Source organism: Gadus macrocephalus, chromosome 10, assembly GCF_031168955.1.
Source record: "Gadus macrocephalus chromosome 10, ASM3116895v1".
In the NCBI taxonomy this organism is placed as follows: domain Eukaryota; kingdom Metazoa; phylum Chordata; class Actinopteri; order Gadiformes; family Gadidae; genus Gadus; species Gadus macrocephalus.
Genome location: NC_082391.1, coordinates 9,827,298 through 9,846,764, shown reverse-complemented (window position 1 = coordinate 9,846,764; position 19,467 = coordinate 9,827,298). Strand labels below are relative to the sequence as shown.

Sequence of the window (19,467 nt, the reverse complement as noted above, 5' to 3'; positions counted from 1 at the left end):
ATCCCCTTTAAGAGCCATGAGCGCATTTGAATCGGACGAGTTGATATTTTGACAGCGCGTCTGCAGTCTCCGATGAGACAGATGCACATGAATTTCAAACTGCAAATGGCTCAGTTTATTGCCAAATAATATGGCCTAATTCACACATGGAATAAGGGGTTTTCTTCAAGTCCTCAAATAAATTTCGGCAAAGAAAACGTATATGACATAACATATGATATGCGGGAACTGTGGTTCTATTTAATGATATACGCAATACATTATAAACATTGTTTCTTATCAGTATTGTATGCTATCCTAATAGCATGTAGGCCTACACCATGTCTCTGTCAAGAAAATATGGGTTTGCTGTACGGTGTTTGCAGATGCATTGATTTAAAAGTACAACTTATTACCGCTGCATCAGCTGTTCTTTCCCAAATAATTTACCAAGAATGTGCGGCTAGGTAGATGGGAGAAGCAAAGTGTATGCGCGAGGTGCACAAGCAAGGGCGTCAGTTTGTTTTTAGAAGTGGTGGGGACAATAACCATAAGCTTGAGTGTGGTCTGAAAAGTGCTGGGTACCCTTATGTAAGCTATTCATCCATTAAACGCTGCATTACAATATGCTCTACAGTGTATTGTCAGGTGTTGAAATTATTTGAATATTCGAATACTGGTTCGGAAAATTTGTATTTGAAGCTTAAATCAGTATTCAGAGCTTCGTTATTTATTTTTTTCACATACGTGACTTTACCAGAGCGAGGGAGGCAAACTATAAGCGTCAGCGACACCAAGCAGAGAATTGAGAGATGTGGAGGAAGAACAGATATCTTGTTTCCCTTTACTTTATAACACAACATTAGCGGGATCTCTGGAGGAAAAGTAATACTTAAAACCTTAGCTTAGTTGTTTGTTTACGTTCGCTGTACAGCGCCGCGCCAATCAACGATGACTGGCTTGCTGCAGAGCGTGAGCGTCTTGGGAATACCCGGTCTATATAATGGATATAATATGGACACATAAGACAATCAATATTCGGTATTTGTTATGGATTTATTGTACAAATTCCCTGAAAAGATGCACGTTCCGGGATGATTTGAAAAGCTCCCGTAAGGGCTGAGATGGCAGAGAACAGCTGATTTGGAACGGAGCAATAGCTGTTCGCTTTCACGGGGAAAAACGAAGGAACTTCAACCTACTTATGCCTACTAATTAACGTTCAAAAGCTATTAAATCTTCAACAAAATATGCAGATACTGTCAAAATCGGTTCCAGGGAGTAGGTCCTATATAAGGATTATTAATGTTGTTTTTGTTGGTGTTTTTTTCTAGAACGAGTATTCGAATATTCGCTCGGAAAAACCAACGAGTATTCGAAGCCTGAAAAATGGCATTCGGGCCAGCCCTATGAAGATCCTATTCGAACAATAAAAGTTGAAAACCACAGTTTGTGTTTTGGCTTGTTTTGCAAAACGGCGTTGGAAACACCAGGGTATTGGCTCGGGATATGTAGGCCTAATACTAATACACAGAGGACAGAACAGTGTTGGCAATTTAACACTTATCTTGATATCAACAAAGTTTACCAGACAAACAATGCCAGACTGTAAAGGGGGTACGAAATGAAACGAGGTACTGAGCATCAGCCTCTTGAAGACGAGCAAGGGCTGCTGGTAGCATATGTTATGCTGCATTAAAAAAAGAAGAAAAATACAAGCACCCAGAGGAGAATTGCATCTGCCAAATCCTGACCACCAGTAAACACTTGCGAAGGACCAATGTAGACTTCACTCGTTACAACATCATCGCAAATAAAATCCCCTTCAGTTTAGGATAATCACACAGGTTATGCGAGAACATATTTATGTCAGGATAGGCCTACCAGGCTCCAAGTCGTCACATATCTCAATCAGACAAAACCAACTATAACCACATTGGCATAGCAATCGCACCGTGTGTAGCTGCTACTAGCTGCAATCTATATATACAATGCATACTAACTGGAGCACCAACCAGAATCAGATCACAATCGCTTAGGACCGTTGGTAACCTTTGGCCAGGTCATCATAATTCACGAGCAAACAGAACCAGCAGCAAAGTTTACGTAAACCAATTTCTTACCTTATGTGGCCCTCCACATGCAGGCTAGATGACGTATCCATATCGATATCCAGTGTCACAAACATGCTTTTTATAGGAAGCAAAAGGACCGGCTATTTTCTGAATAAAAATGTCAATTTTGGCTGTCTGTCTTGAAACTTCTCCAGTGCGTTCACACCAAACGCAACGGGACGACAAGATCCCATACAAAGTGAACGTACAGACGCGTATTGGGCGAATTTTTTTGATTTGTCGCGCCACACTTTCGCCGTGCACAGGTGAGCGCGTTCACGAGGATTTGTGGCGCGACAAATTTAAACTTTGACACGAATTTCGCGTGATGACAGCCAATCAGCGTTCAACAGCGTGGCCACTGAGTGACATGTGTAACGTAACAGCCAATCAGCGTTCAACCGTCAAACTCAGCGCAATGCAGTCCGGGGTGTACTGCAGCATGGAGGAGAAAGTGATTGTTGCCGTTTGCGACTCTCGGAGCTCTATTATAATAGTATATAATATATTATAATTGTATATATAATATCACGGCCAAAAGCTCTGTGTGCGTCCGGATGGCCGTAGCGCGGGGAGCTCATAGGGATTGGGCTTCTCCGGAGTCGGGGTTTGTTTACCGGCGTTGCTATGGGTTCCGGTCTTGTGTGTTCCAACGGTTTATTAGGTAGGCCTATCTGATAAATGATGTCTGCGCGCCTACTCGACGATTTCGGTTGAGTATGTGGGGATTGGTTTGCACATTTTTAAAACTGGTGGGGACAAAATTCGTATTTCAAATAGTGGGGGGGACATGTCCCCCCCGTAATCGACGCCTATGTGCACAAGCAATCCGTATGCCGCCATCGCATGCGCATGTATGCATGCGCCCTTAAAATAGCATCTGAACAACGCGCCACTGACTTTAAACCAGGTATTTCCTGGTCAGTAGCGCAATGGTATTCAGAAACGGCAAAATGCCGTTTGTGCCAGAACACGGCTCCTCCTTCCGCCGAACCGCCCCTTGGGGCGCATGATCAATCCCTAATTTACCGGCGAGTGGCGGTGGTGGGAAAAGAACGCTCTGCGCCAGTTGTAAACTGGCAACGACACATGCGCCAGTGACTAAGTCACTTGCGCCGGATGCAAGATAGGGCCCACAAAGTACATCACATTAAAACTAGACCCATGCGTTGATAGATAGATAGATATACGGATAGAGAGTATTAAATATGTTATATTATTTGTCTTGCGGAGCCAGCGAATCCTGTGCACGTATGCAAATTAGCCATGTGCGCCTAACACAAGAAAGAGTCTTGCACACACGTGTTTGTTGTTTACTTCGAGACGTCGCGCCCCTATAGGCTACGTCATTGTCACGAGACAGTCTCACAAAGCAAATACGGCAAAATCCCAAATTATGGCAAAAAAAAATCACGGTTTAGTAACGCAGTAACGCAGGCTGCTTGCAGGAAAGTAAAAGTAATCGAATTACTATTTTTGCAATTGTAATCCCTTACTTTACTCGTTATCTGAAAAAAGTAATTGGATTACAGTAACGCCTTACTTCTAACGCGTTACTGCCCATCACTGGTGGCGATGTACACTTTTCGTACTCAGCGGCAGCCATTTTAGCTACGTAGGGGAAGAGGGCAGAGCCAGGCTAAGCCAAAGTCGGCGCATTTTCCACATAGCCTGCATTAATAGTCATTTTGTAGTTTTTATAGCTTTCTATAGCTGCTAGGCGTAAAGAGTTCACCGTTCAAAGCGGGATGTTTATTGCGGGGGAGGAGCCGCGGCGGCTGTCGTGATCGCGGCGGCGGCAGTCGTGATCGTAATTTCCGGTTAGTGCACCACGGAGTATTAGATTTGGAACAACACTGACATCTGAAAATTGGCACCCTTATTGAGTGTGGTACTTCGTTTAAGTGTAGTCATGGAAGTATGGATATCGGAACTCGGTGTCGGACTTGAGCGTGTTGCTTCTGCTGCCGCCGCCATCTCCGCTACCAGTTCTGTTTTTAAATTACTAAGCTCAGGTGGCTTCATGTGGTCCCCTCTGTATCATGGGTCAAGCAGTTTTGCTTTGCGTGTCATCTTCTGGGTGGCATCATTGTCATATTTCCCTTCCATCTTCTCCAGGATGACGCGCTTCAAGTCAGCTGTGAGATGCGTATCCTCCTCTGACGCCTCCAGCTCGTCAATGACAAACTTCCTTTACCTTTTCTTTTTTTTAAATAACATAATAACATGAGTAGTATTCGAAATATTTGTTATAATAATGAAAATAAAACTAAACTAAACAATAGTAAAATACGTAACAACAACCCACCCCCGACCCCGCCGAAGCCATCGGTCATCACGATGTTTTGCTTTCAACATCGTCGATCAGCCATTTCCTGGACATTGCCCAACCCTAGTGGGCCCCTAAAACAGTATTTGAAGACGTTCACGAAATTCAGCCATGGTGCAGAATTACAGCCACTACGAGCCAGTCACACATTGAGCTTTCCACAAATGCGCCGTTTCGGTGTCTGTAGCTTTAATGCAAATGAGGAGGAGAGAGGTGGTTCAAGGAGGAGGATGGGTGTGTGGCCCTGAGCAGCTTGCAGTCACGGTACCATGCGCTCGGTTTACAGCGGTACCATGTATCGCGAGGCGCACACAGCCGTTGGCCATGTTCTGTAAATATTCGATAACACTCCGGGTGCTCCGGCGGGAGTCCTGGAGCTCTATATCTAAAGAATATCATATTATACATAGATATCTATATCATATAATACATATTATCACGGCCAAAAGCTGAGTGCGCCTCCAGACGATATTATGAATCTCTAACGACTGCGTCGGGCTATCTGACGTCTCCCGGCAGTGGTGCCTCGCGGCGGCGATGCCTCGGCAGCGGGCAGCGGGGCTCCAGCGGGAGACAACCGCGGGCAACAATCCCTTTCTCCTCCATGTCGCGGTTCATGTAATTCAGGGAGTCAAGGCAAAAGTTCCTTTCCCCCAATTCCTTCTCAACCATGGCTGAGATAACCCCCACTACGAGTCTCGTTGTGGAAATACCAGAGACGTCAGAGAACCTGACGTGTTATGTGCCATAACACCAACAGCAGAACGGTTATCCAAATAACAAAGAAGTGTACAACACTTGCGTTACAGTGTGTGTATTCACACACACACTGTATTCACACACACACCGCTTGCACGGTTGTAGCTCATTGGGCAAAGCAGAGAAAGGGGACCCAACATTTCCCTTTATGAGGACATACGGGGAAAAATTCCAAAACGGAGCGTCTGAGATTTGTTTTTTCAAAGGCAGAGCAGGATAGCTAGTGCTAGTTTTACACCTAATGCCATTTCTAGCAACTGGGGGACCATAGGCAGGCTAGGGGAACTCATATTAAGGTTAGAAAGTGAAATTTTCATGCCATGGGATCTTTAAAAAGTTTGCATGATAGCGCGCAAGCCAAGCAAACATTTTATAATTGGAATGGAGTCTCTAGCTGAAAGATGGTGGAAGGAGATGGGTCTCAAAGTTTGTAGAGAATAAGAAAGAAACAAAGAATAAACCTGGGAAGAACAATAGTTGAGCGCTGCATGCCGCACTCACCTAATAACGTCCATTTTGACATTGGATTTTCCTTTCAAGATATGCTTTATAAACATGGTTGGTGTTAGTTTTAAATGCTTATTTCCAGTGAACCAGTTTTTAAGGCATACCAATGCTACATGACCAAGGGCTTGCCGGTTCGACTCCGACCTCGACCAAACGTATTGTGAGACATGGAGAAAGTAATAATGTTCATTAGATGTATTCTGTAGGCCATGGTCATCATACTCGCCATATTGTAGGACCCCGTAAGTGTAGCTTGCAACTATATTCAAATATGTAAATGTTCACAAAATGCATTAAAGTAATTCACTTGTTTACAGTTAACGCATTGTCTGCCCGTTTATTTTGTACTTTTCAGTATACCACGTTCAGTATGACCTAAGCACGTATCAATTAGAATATTAAAATGCAAATTAACACCAGACCATTCTTGTGAGTTGTCTAACTTTTTAAGATTAAAACCATGTCAGGCTGACAATGCTATGTTGAAGCAACACATCTACAACTAATATACTTGATAATGGATTTGTTCCATTTAAAGTAGGTGTGAAAATGATCAAGCATTGACATCCATAGTATTGGCAGAGCCAAGGCAGTGGGGGGGCCCAAATCTAAATCTGTTTAGGGCTCATTAAAGGCTTGTGCCAGCACTATTGGAAAATAACCAACTTGTTTAACTGAAAGTGATTGATTAAAATAAATTATGATTGGATTAGAGTCATTAGATATTGGTTATGCAACATAGAACAAACAAGGTATTTTGAAATATTCCAATAGTATATAATTGTCCTGCAATTTATTAAAAATGCCCTCTCAACAGGCAAAAAGAGCAATGGTTAAAAATAATGTTTATCCTACCCTAGTATTCACGGTCATCAAGTTGTAGCATATTAACAAGAAATGATGGATGGACTAAATTTGTTTATTTCTTTCTTGTCAGAATCTTCGAGTTCCGTAAAATCATTGGGGACAGAGAGAGATGCAAGCACCTGGTGCCAAAAGACTATCCGGTTTACATGGATAAGGTACAACATTTTTCCCTTTTGTGAATTTTTTCAATGAGTGAGTATGTGTTTTGTACTTGCGACTATTTCTGTAGCCAAAATGAATTTGCTTTCATAATTATGAGAAATTCCAATAAATATCTAAACTAATGTATCTTAAACTTTACAAAACTTTCAGAAATCAGTTAAATTATTTGCAATGTGGTTAGAACAGGGATATAGCCAGTTTGTTGAGATCCCAGGCTGATGGTTAATAGTGGTTATGTAGATTGTCTAGGCCGTGATTTAAGTTCGGAGGTGAAATGTTATGTTTTTCGCCCCACGCAAAGCGCACCCTGCCCGGGGGTTTCTATGTGTCTGCTGGCAACATACATACAGTACATTTGTGCACAGTAATGAGCAGGGGAAATAAGGAGAGATTGAACATATTATAGGTATAATCTTTAAAACCATTATTTACATTTATTTAACAAAAAATATTTTATATCAACAACCACCCTATACATTAAAATCCCATAATCCAAATACAACAATCGAAAAGGTCTGTGCCTCAAACCAATGCATCTTCCCACTCCCTCCCCCTCTCCCCATCACAAAGGTTGTAGTAGGAGCATAAATAGGCCATGCCTCTATTGAACAAGTTTTGGGGCTCTAGAGTCAATAATGAAAAAAAAATAATGCATATTGACATTTTTGCTAAAAAGACATTTCTTAAAAATATGTATAGATATTTTTCAAAACATAAGGTTGCAGTAAGACCATAAAGAGCCCATGCATATGGAAAATGTTTTAGGGATCTAGAGTCAATAATGGCAACGCTATTGAAATTGTTCCTAAATAAAAAGTCTTAAAAAATAAGAGATATATTTTTCAAAGCTAAAGGTTATAGTAGGACGATGAAGAGGCCATGCCTCTATGGAACAAGTTTTGGGGCTCTAGAGTCAATAATGGCGACGCTATTGAAATTTTACTATTGTTGTCGTTTTCAGTTTTGCACTTTGCAGACGGTCCCTAAGCTCGCGGCTGAAAGCCGACTGCTCGTAGAAGCCAATGCAATTCAGTTTTGCACTTTGCAGACGGTCCCTAAGCTCGTGGCTGAAAGCCGACTGCTAGTAGAAGCCAATGCAATTCACCGTTCGCTAAAGACGGCTCGTTTGGATGAAAACTATGTTGTAGCTGGTTCTCTGGGTTACTACACTTTTATTGGGCTAATTCGGCCGTGCAACTGCCATTTAGTTCCCTGCTACGGGTTCCCCGGTAACATTTGTTCTCTGACTGTGAAAGGGGGTCACCAGATAGACATGTTTCGAAGTTTGCGCTTTTGGACGATTGCTATAGCGCCACCTTTCGGCCAATCAGTACAATTTGTCCTCTCTGTTTATATTTAGTCAGCCTCTAGGGCTTGTGAAAGTTACACAAAAAGCGACGCAGCAGTTTTTAATGTGCAAGTTAAACTTGTTGAAATAAGAAAAGAAAACACTAATGATTACATTAGGTTGCCTTCGTACTTTGTACTTTGCCCACTAAAATAATTACATAACAGTAGAGCCTATCTATATATCGGCCGATATTGAAAATAAAGATATGTAGGCCTTTATTCTGTATATATTATTATATACTATGTTATTCTGGTGGGGGGCTCCGTGTGATCTCACCCTCCAGCCGTGCTTTGGGCTCCAGCAGCATCGCATTAAACCCAGAGCTGAGGAATCAATGACCTGTTTGAGGGTCGGGGCTGTTTGAGCTCTCTATTATTAGACCTAAAATGTTGAAAATACATCTAATATTCACCAACTGTCATATGTTAACCATTGATGTACTTTGTTGCTACTCCTCAAAGAGAGAAGACCACTTCGACTGTCATATCCATAATGGGTACTTCATTTCTCCTATGGAACACTTGGTGCCTGGAATACTGCCAACAGAGGCTGTTAAAGCAAGGTAACTCCTATTCTGCCACCAGACGCTGTTAAAGCAAGGTAACTCCTATTCTGCCACCAGAGGCTGTTAAGCAAGGTAACTCCTATTCTGCCAATAAATGATCTATGGATGAAGATAGTAATTATATTGGTCTACCCCCTCCTGAATCTCTGCATTGGCCCTTCTCCAATGCAGGCTGGGCCTTAAAGGGGCACACATATCATTTCTCAAAAGTTGTTTTGACTGGATTCTGCCACTGTTTACTTTTTAAATATGGGTAGTGATGGTTTATAAATGTTTTCATCCGGTTTACCTGTTTTTATGGCATACAAATGCCATTTTACCATACCTACCAAGCTCTCCATTTCCTCCACGCATTGAATACAGCTCCTTCTCTAAATAAAGTCTCAGATGCCCGTGGCCAATTCTATGTCCATGGAGGGCAGTGGTAGAGCATGAGGAAGATGACCTGAAACAAACTATTGTCAGAAATGTTATGAATTACATGTTACAACAGTTTGTCTTAGAGTTAAGTATAGTACATAAATAGAGATAGATAAATACTTTATTGATCCCTAGGGGGAAATTCAACATCATGAGGATTTTGAGCGGTTTACTTCTGATAAACCTCCTTTTATGGCATACAATGTCATTTTACAATATTTACCAAGCTCACCACTTCCCCCAACTATGTAAGCTTTCTAGAATATACATTAATTTCAATCATTTATCAAGTCCTTGTAATCCACTGGTTTGAGTCCGAACATAACTGTTAATCATGCTTTAATGGCATACCAGTGCCATTTTACCATACTAACCAAGTTCACCATTTGTCAATGAATGAGTTTGAAGATTCTGCCCCTGCTGGTGATACTTTCATGGGCCTCATTTGTTCAGACAATGCCCAAAAATATTGTGCAGGAGATCTACTGTTTGAATCCGACCTCGACCAAACATATTGTAATTTACTGATGTCTACTAAGATGTATGCATTAGGCCGTGCTCGTCATGTTCCCCATAACATGTAGTCACTCTTATCGTTGCTAACAACTATGTGTTTATGTATTCGTTATCAAAACCGTCTACTTACTCATTCATTAGGTGAGTGCTGCATGCAGGGCTCAACTATTGTTCTTTTTAGGTTTTATTCTTACTTTCTAAATGTCTTAAGTCACCTAGAGACTCCATTCAAATTGTAAAATACTCAGAATAGCTTGGAATCGCGCGCTTCTTTTCAGATTTTTTAAATATTTTATACTTTTTAAGATATTCTACTTTTAAAATATTATCTTTTTTTTTTAACATGCAGTCAAAGACTGCATGTTACTTCAACTGCATGTAAGTGCCATGGGTGAGTAGCCTATTGTAGCCTAGTTTATTTATTTTCCATCTTTTTTGGCTGAATAATTTGAAAAATGTATAATCTGCACAGTGAAAGTATGTTTTCAAGCAGCAGATCTACCAACTTAGTTTGTAGGGCACTTTATCGTTTTATTTACTGTTGTTTCTTATTTATTTTATATTGTGCAATTATTCATCTACTGCATCAACAATCTTCATAAGTGCAGGACCTTCTATTAAGCCTTTTTAGTATATAGTCACCTTTTAAGGCCAATTGTTATTGTGTGTATTTATTGTATTGAGCTACTGGATGGCTTTATTGGTCCCCATTGGGACCAATAAAGTAGCTATCTATCTATCCAGCTATATAGCCTTAACATAGCTACACATTTACATGTATGCAGCCAGTAGTTATCCATTTTAATTGAACACAAGCTCTTTTACATTTTATTGAGTTTTCAACAGTTTCCAATCTCCAGAGCTATGGCTCGCCAGGCAATGTCTTTTTTGGAGTTGTCTTTGTAATGACGGGAACTTTCATCATATAATTCGGCATATTTCTCCACCTCGACGACCAGTCTCTCGTCATCCATTCTCGTAATTGTTTCTCACATACGAAAGAGGGCGACATCCAGTGGTGAGGAGTAGATATAGATACAGTGATATATATATTATGCAAAAGAGTATTTATACCAGAGAGGGATAATAACTAAATTATAGGTCATCATGACTAGGCTACACCATACGGTTCTGCCATTGCACACTTCCTAGTGGCGAATTGAAATATTGGCAGTGCCTCTCTGGATTTGCATGGAGCTCCTGGACCAGATTGTGGTATACCCTCTGTTCTTGTCTCCGTTCATTGATGGGGTGAACCCAAACCCTTCGGCTTCTCCTTGCCCGCCTATGGCGCAGCAGAAGAAGGGCAGCCACCCTCTGTCTGGCAACAATTCTTTGTTCTGTTGAAATAAAAAAACTAAATAAAATGTAAAAGAGCTTGTGTTCTATTAAAATGGATCACATACATGTAAATGTGTGACTATGTTAAGGCTATATAGATGGATAGATAGATAGCTACTTTATTGGTCCCAATGGGGACCAATAAAGCCATCCAGTAGCTCAATACAATAAATACACACAATAACAATTGTCTTAAAAAGGTGACTGCACTATATACTAAAAAGGCCTAATAGAAGGTCCTGCACTTATGAAGATTGTTGACGCAGTAGATGAATAATTGCAGAGAAATGACAGTAAATGACAGTAAATAAAAAAAAAGTGCCCTACAAACTAAGTTGGTAGATCTGCTACGCGTGAAATGCGCACCGCTGCGCGTCGGCGCCGGTGTGTTTGGGCCTTTACTCGCGTTTATAAAACGTGCATAACGCGCCTAATTTGACGCTTGATCATTGTGTTTCACATTAATGGTTCAACGCGCCTGTGGCTGCGCTGGATTTAGGAGACCGAGGTAGGAAACCCAAACGCGGCGTGTTTGGGTGCATGCTAGAGCTTAGATCGGGTTAGATTAAAATATCTCGGACATAGGGCTGGGCGATTTTTTCGGTTTAATCGATTAATTTGTATTTTTTCTTTCCTACGGTTTGTGAAATGGCTGAACCGAAAAATCGCGATTTAAAAACAGTTCTAGACTCTTCCGATTTGTTTTGCTGAATAGACTCCGTAGTAGCCTCCTCTCTCACTTTCCAGAACGCGCGCAAAACTCAGCCTACTGCAATCACATTCACCTCGCCCCCGACAGACTTGGGGGAGAGCCGGGTCGATTGAAACACTTTTCAGTTAAACGTCTTTTGCAAAGATGACGTTATGTATACAAATAATTTGTGATCAACAACTCACATGTGTGTTCTCTTAGTTACAAGTGTAATTTAATACATAATGATCGAGCTGTTTTTTAACTTTGAACGTAAGTTGACATCCGTTTCAAAAGCCCAGACTAGTCGGGACGTTTGAAACACACATGCAGGACGAATAAAACAGCATATTTTAAAAAATAATAAAAAAAATTGCGGGGTTGGTCAGTCTTGCCGTGGTTTTCGAGGAAATCGCTGTGTTTCAATCGACCCTGATCTCCCCTACCATAACAATGTCCACGAACACCGATGAAGAAGAACTTGTTCATAAAAAGGGTGCTACTTCAGTCGTATGGAAGTGGTTCGGGTACAAGCGGACAGACATAGAACAAACATCTGTACTTTGTAAGGTTTGTAGAAAGTTGATCGCGGCAAAACATGGGAACACAACCAACTTATTCCAGCACCTGCGACAGAGACATGCAGTGGAATGGCAGGAGTGTGTAGCACTAAAAGATGCAGATCCGAGCTCAAGCCACAAAGCGCCTGTAAAAAAGCAGGTAACCTTGGCAGCAGCATTTTCAGCAGTCATTCCTTATGACAAGAAAGGGCCCCGGTGGCAGGCGATCACAGATGCGGTGACATATCACATCGCAAAAGATATGGTCCCCATCTATACCGTAGAAAAAAACGGGTTCATTAAGATGCTGCAAACGATAGACCCAAAATATCAACTGCCCAGCCGCAAGCATTTCGCCACAGTTGCATTGCCTAATTTATGCAACATAACAAGAGCTGGAGTCGCAGAGCAGCTGCAAAACATCGTTTATTTTTCCACCACTACCGACCTATGGTCCAGCCGAACCACACACCCATATTTGAGTCTGACTGTGCATTTTATTGACGGAGAATGGACCCTGCGAGGCAAGTGCCTGCAGACATCGTACTTCCCGGACGACCACACTGGCGAAGTAATAGCCCAAGGGTTACAAGACTCGCTGGCCTCCTGGAAGCTTCGAGAAGACCGTCTTGTTTGCATGACTACGGACAGCGGTACCAACATGATTAAAGCCTTGAGACTGACTGAGTGGCCCAACCTCCAATGCTTTGGACACAGACTGCACAACGCCATCAGTAAGTGCAATTTATTTATTTAAAAAGGGACAGTGTGCAATAACATTGGACATATAAATGCACCAGATTTAGTTAAAAAACTATTCAATGCATAACAAAGTGCTACATGTATGTATAAAAACGAATTGAATGGATTGATGCAGTTGCATATTAGGTTGCACTGAGTTACATTATGATGTGTTCAAGCTCTATTCAGTAAAAAAAAAGTGTGTGTGTGTGTTTGTGTGTGGGCTACGCATTAATTAAATTATACCAGTACAGTGTGAAACATTTTATTTTCTTTGTCAAACAGAATTAAGCTTAATTAAGAAGTGTTAGACTATCATAATGTGTAAGATAATGCATGTGTTCCTGCGGACACACTAGGCTATGTGTTAAAGAGAGACACATGCATAAAATAATTTAACACTGTAACCCTCTCTCCTCCCACTGGTTTGACTAGTCTGTGCTACAGCCATCTCCTTGTATTGTCATCGTTTTTTTTCTTGTGTTTGTCTGTCATGGAAAAATACAATAATATTTAAATCATTAAAAAAAAGACTATCACAATGTGTGAATGCAGTTCTTGTCACATTGATTAAATGGTGCTATTCTAAAATGTTCCTTTTTGGTTTCCTCCCTTTTTCTTTCCTTTTTACAGTGAATGGTATGAAAGATCCACGGATTGACCGTGCCATCGGTGTTTGCAAAAAAGTTGTAAGTGCCTTTTCCTTCAGTTGGAAGAAGAGAAGAGATATGGCAGTGGTACAGGCTGAGCTCGGTCTACCATCTCACAACCTCATCACCGAGTCCCTAACCAGGTGGGGTTCGAGACAACTGATGGTAGAACGAGTGTTGGAACAGGAGAAGGCCATAGCACAGGTCCTGGGAGCAGACAAGAAAAGCAGGCACCTGGTGCCCACCTGGCAGGACATTGACGTGTTGGAGTCAATGAATAAAGCTATAAGTCCACTGAAGGAATTCACTGATGCCCTATCTGGTGAAGCCTACGTGAGTGTCTCCTACCTCAAACCGGTACTCCACCTGTTAAACAACAGCCTTCTGCAGCCAGAGGAGGGTGAGACCGAGCTCACCAAACAAATCAAGAGCAACATACTCAACTACCTCAACAATGAATACAATGACCCTGTAACACAGGAACTCCTGGACATGGCCTCACTCATGGACCCCCGGTTCCGGACAACGTATATAGCAGATGACGAAGTGGACGGAATCAAGAAAAGAGCTGTTACAGAGCTGATGTCTCTTCCAGCTGAGAATCCCAGCCTGGCACATCTGTGCAGGACCTGCACCAAGAAGAAGCTGCTGAGCCTGTTACAAAGAAGAAGAAAACTCTAGCAAGCTTCTTCAAGAAGAAGACAGTGACGCCTACCTCACAGTCAGAGCAGGACAAAATTGAAGCTGAGCTGTCATCCTACTTGTTGTCGTCTGAGACAGACCCTGATACAGACCCACTGCAATGGTGGAAGGTACATGAAGCTAACTTCCCAAGACTGAGTAATCTGGCCAGGAAATATCTCTCCATTCCTGCCACAAGTGCCCCTTCGGAGAGGGTTTTCAGTACGGGGGGTAACATTGTAACATGCCAAAGAGCATGCCTCAAGCCAGAGGCAGTAGACAGGCTTGTCTTCCTCGCGAAAAACCTGTAGACAACTTCCCAGAAAGTTAAAGGGATGTTATTTTGTTTGAGAGTATTTTCATCATAAATTGTATTATCATTATTTATTATTTGTTGTATTTCATTTTACATTTTACATTTCATTTTAAGTTTTTCAGGAAAGATCTTTTTTTTTCAGTTCGCTTGGACCCCTGGATAACTGCTTGCAGTTTTGTTGTGTTAATAAAGAAAATATGTATTTAAATTTTGCCCTGGTCTTTTTAATTTGTTTAGAGAAAAACAGAAAAAAAATCGAGGTTTAAATCGAAAATCGTCCATTAGTTAGAAAAAATCGAGATTTTATTTTTAGGCCAAATCGCCCAGCCCTACTCGGACATAAATAACAATAATCGGGTTAAATAACTTCACATGGTGTGTCTGGTGTGTTTCCAGCATTCGTAGTGTTGATCAGCAGAGAAATAGTCCGCCAAAGACGTTGAGGTTGCTTAGCAACCAAAGACGCTGTCCATGCAAGAGAATGGAGCGTTCCCTCTTCGTCATAACTATCAAACAAACATCCTTCACATTCACCGAGCGAACATTATGAAAGTAAAATGCACATTTCTCACATAAACGCTTTTAATGGCGTAACTATGTTACTATTTCCACCCAGAATAAAGAAAGATGTCCGCCATATGCTTCTGTGCAAGCGTCACTCGTTACTCTCTGCCAGTGACGTCGGGTCAAGCTCCACGCTGGTTGGCTATCGCGGCTCAGCGTCACTCGTAGGTGCGTCAAAAGTTAAAATTGTTTAACTTTGCGTGTTGGTGCATTGGGCGCGTTGGTGCGTCATTACGTGTGTATGCCGCGTCTAACGCTACCAACGCGCCGCTTTAACACGTGCAACGCATCTACGCGCCTACACCAATGGTTCCCTATGCAAAAATGCAGATTTTCAACACCAACGCGTGTGCAGTGTGGCCATACCTTTACTCTCTGCCAGTGACGTCGGATCAAGCTCCACGCTGGTTGGCTATCGCGGCTAAGCGTCACGCGTAGGCGCGTCAAAAGTTAAATTTTTGAACTTTGCGTGTTGGTGCGTTGGGCGCGTTGGTGCGTTTACGTGCGTCATTATGTGCATATGCCGCGTCTAACGCCACTAGCACACCGCTTTAAAGCGCATCTACGCGCATACACCAATGGTTCCCTATGCAAAAATGCAGATTTTCAACGCCAACGCGCGTGCAGTGTGGCCGTACCTTAACAGATACCCAGCGCTACAGCGCGAACATAGCCCCGCCTCCTGTCACTCACTCGCAGTGCGGTCTCTGGCAGTGATTCGGCAATAGTCTCAATGCTCTTTGTGACGGTTTTAGGCCCCGTCACGCCAACATGCATCAATCTCTCGGCAATACTACTTTTTTTCTGTCTTTCGAAGATGTTCGATGAATGTACAAGCACGCCCGCAATTCTCAGGTTATTCTGGCAAAAACGGCAACCGTCGTTGGTCACCATTATCTCAATCCACCATTCGCAACACTTCCCCATGGAAATTTCCGTCGCTCTGACTACGTCACCCTCTTCGTTGCTCTGATTGGTTGTAGCGCTATCCTATTGCGTGCAGAGGGAACTTGAAAGCCAACCGTTTATCCCGCCCACACTGCCACCGTACGAGACCAGACCCAATATCTTTCCGATATGGGTCTGGCTTGCCAGGCTAGGAGTCAAGCACAACCGGGTAGATCTGTAGAAACGCTGTAGTACACATTCCAGGCCCATAAGGGGCCTGAAAAATAAATAAGTAGAAGAGGCGAGCATGCTCATAAAGGGTGAGACTCCGCAGGCTTAACAGTCATTGGCTAGATGGTCAAGGGGTGGGGCAATGACGTCATGGTTTACGGTTTAAGTCGGTTTCAGGCGTCCACACAAATCCAAAACGAAACCGGGTAGATTTGAAACCACCGAAAAAGTTTACGGTTTCGGTCAGCGGATTCTCCAGCTTCGTGTGGACGGAAGGCCGAACCGTACAAGACCTTTGCGGTTTCGCCATGAAATCGGCTTCGTGTGGACGGGGGCCTTAGCTAAAGGTTAGCCAATACAGCTACCATCTCAAGTGCAGCGCCGCCGCGACCGTTTTAGGTAGAGAAGGTACACGGAGTAGTGATGGAGGAGTGCGGTTTGGAAGTACTTTAGATTAAAGCAAATTTCCAAGGAAAGTCAAAAGAATCATTTAAAGTCATATGCAAATGCAAGAACATGGTTTGGGGTTTCATAACTGTACACATGCACAGCAATAGCGATCTTTTTAACGAAATTGGACCTGCACAAACGATACATTATATGAAAGCTGAGCCTCCACCAATTCCGACAATCTAAACCAGGGGTGCCCAAATTCTTCCCTCTGGAGGGCCAAAATTTAATCGGGGGGACGCTCGTGGGCCAAAATTTAAATGTTTCAGTATATTAAGTTAAATATGGGTATAAATAGCATTCGTGTGCAAAAATCTATCTTCTTTAAATTAGAAAAATAATTGAAGCACTACGAAATATTTGAAGACAGACATGGAACATTACTAGGCCTTGGGCCTGGAACTTCAAATACAAATACATTTTTTTAGTGCAATAAAAGTAACACAGAACAGTAACACAGGACAGTAACACAGGACAGAGCAGAACATATTCCGACACATTGGAGGTCCAGGCCTACGCATTATGATTGAAGTAGGCCTATCAGTGGGAGACATGAAGCCTGACCTTAGTTTTTACAAGTCTCTTAATATCAGGCTCCAGCTGACTAACTTACAGAGTGAGAATGTTATGAAGGTGAGAGTCAGATAAAGCATTTCTCAGTTTGGACTTATTAAGATTCATCAGGCTGAATGCCTGCTCACAGACATAGGTACTTCCAAAGAGGGATAACATCACCTGTGCATGTTTGCGGATCTTGCCATATCTGTGTGCAGGAACAGATTTGTAAAAGTCATGTAAAGAAAGCTCTCTAAACCGGCAACGGAGGTCTGAATCCAATTGAGGTTCCAAAAGTTCCATTTGAAGCTCCTCACTGACTGCATCCACATTTACAGAAAAGGGTTGCGCAAACAGCTGAAATGCTGTTTCGTTTCCACGAAAATCTTTAAAGCGATGGTCAAACTCCACCACAAGATCGCTGAGAATGTTGCAGTATTTTGGTGTGTCTTCCTCCATCAACCCATCTTCTCTGAGGCTGGGAAAATGTGCCAAATTTCCTAAATGTACAGACACAAAGACAAAAGTAGCAATGTAAGATGCAAGGTTGTTCATTTGATTTTCAATTAAATACCAAACATCAATTAAATGAGAAAAAAACTTATTTTTTTGTGTTTATGGCTGCAGTATTAAAAACAAATACTGCTACTGTTATTGGATATAATGCCTAGATTTAAATAGAACATTTATTCTCCTGAAAAATGTATGTAACAGATATAATAACATGGTAATGATCAATAACAAGCCTACTACATTGTTTTGTGTTCAATAACATATTCAAGTTAGATCTCACCTGTTAACCTGTTAAGCCCTAGGCCTATTTCACAGGCCTCCTGCCCGAAATGACATGCCCATAATGAATAGAGTATGCCTCCACAACTACAAGGGGTATATGAATAAAGTTGGTTTCAAAAAGAAGGTAACACCTGTGAGGTGGCTTCAGAAGTGTCAGAATCAATATAGATGTTACTGTGTCAGAGTAAATTCAGCTAGTAGTAGTAAGAAATGTCAATTTTCAATTTTCGCCTAGAGAAAACACATTATTTAGAGTGAATACCACCTTGAAACTATGTGATAGTAGCCCAGAACCTTTAGGGAAACATGTAACAATATCTGATGAGTACCCTGTTCCAGGATAAATGCTAATAAAGTGAATAAAGTGATTTTAGAGAGGTTTTAGTACAGGTAGGTCCAGACGGACTAAATGGTGCCATTTGGGCACTTTTGGGCACCATCAGTGCCATTTGACCTTTCTAAGGTACCAGACTGTAAAACTAATTTTATTTCACTGACATATCACTATAGGTATTCATTCCATCCAAATTCAACAGTTTTGACTTGTTTTGAAATTTCACCCAGACCTCTATACATTTTCCCAGTCAAAGAAAACCATACAATCGAAATGAAGTTTGACTCCAACTGAAGCAGATATATTTGAGAACAACATATAATAAAACCAAACTGTAAAAACAAAGGTAAAAACACAGCTAAAAACTACAATCACTAGGGATATATATATATATATATATATATATAAACAGAGGTGGGGGGGCTGACACTGGAGCAGGAGCAGTCGATGAAGGTGGCTCATAATCAGCATCATCATCACTGTGGAACCCAAGAAGAAGAAAGAAAAGAATGTAACTTCAAACAGACAAGTAACAATATGTTGGGGTAAACAAGACGTACTACGTAAGATGTACTGGGGAAGTCAACTAACAATCCAGTTTGCACCAGTTTGAGTGTGTGCATTTACTAAATTCATTGCAGGATAATAAATCAAATCCAAGTTTATTTATCACTTGCACAGCAATGCTTGGTTTGCTAGGTCCTCTCAACAATGCAAAAAGGAATAAAGAGAAGAAAGGATAGAGATAGTATCAAATAAACTATGTACAATATATTGATAATGAATTGATGCAAATAATATCATAAATATAAATATAAGGCAAAGTGTACCGGTAGTGAGTGTGTGGAATGAGTAGAGTGAGTAGGGTGATCGATAGATAGATAATATCTAATAAGGTGATAGATCGTCAATTTGACAACAAATCAATAAGTAATCGATAACAGAGATTACATACCTTTCAGGTGATGGAATTCGATATTCTGAATCACTGTTGTCCGTGTCCAGTTCTGGCAACAGCAAGTCACTGACGTCAGACGACGACTCGAGAGGGACTACAGTAGCCCCACTGTCGCTAATGATAGCGAATGCCTCCGCAAAAGT

The 19,467-nt window shown here is 41.7% G+C and overlaps 1 protein-coding gene across 6 annotated transcripts in view; it reads left to right on the top strand.

Moving 5' to 3' along the window:
- Positions 1-19,467, top strand: part of abhd18 (abhydrolase domain containing 18) — a 114,660-nt gene that overhangs the window by 10,379 nt on the left and 84,814 nt on the right. For 5 of the 6 annotated variants that reach the window (XR_009527828.1, XM_060063475.1, XM_060063476.1 and 2 more), the window contains exons 3-4: positions 6,626-6,710; positions 8,530-8,630. Coding sequence is in view for 5 of the 6 variants with exons in the window: in XM_060063475.1 (XP_059919458.1) it covers positions 6,626-6,710; positions 8,530-8,630 (186 nt within the window). In the remaining variant the exon portion in view is untranslated. The remainder of the gene's footprint in view (positions 1-6,625; positions 6,711-8,529; positions 8,631-19,467) is intronic. The other variant, XM_060063477.1, reaches the window with a different exon arrangement.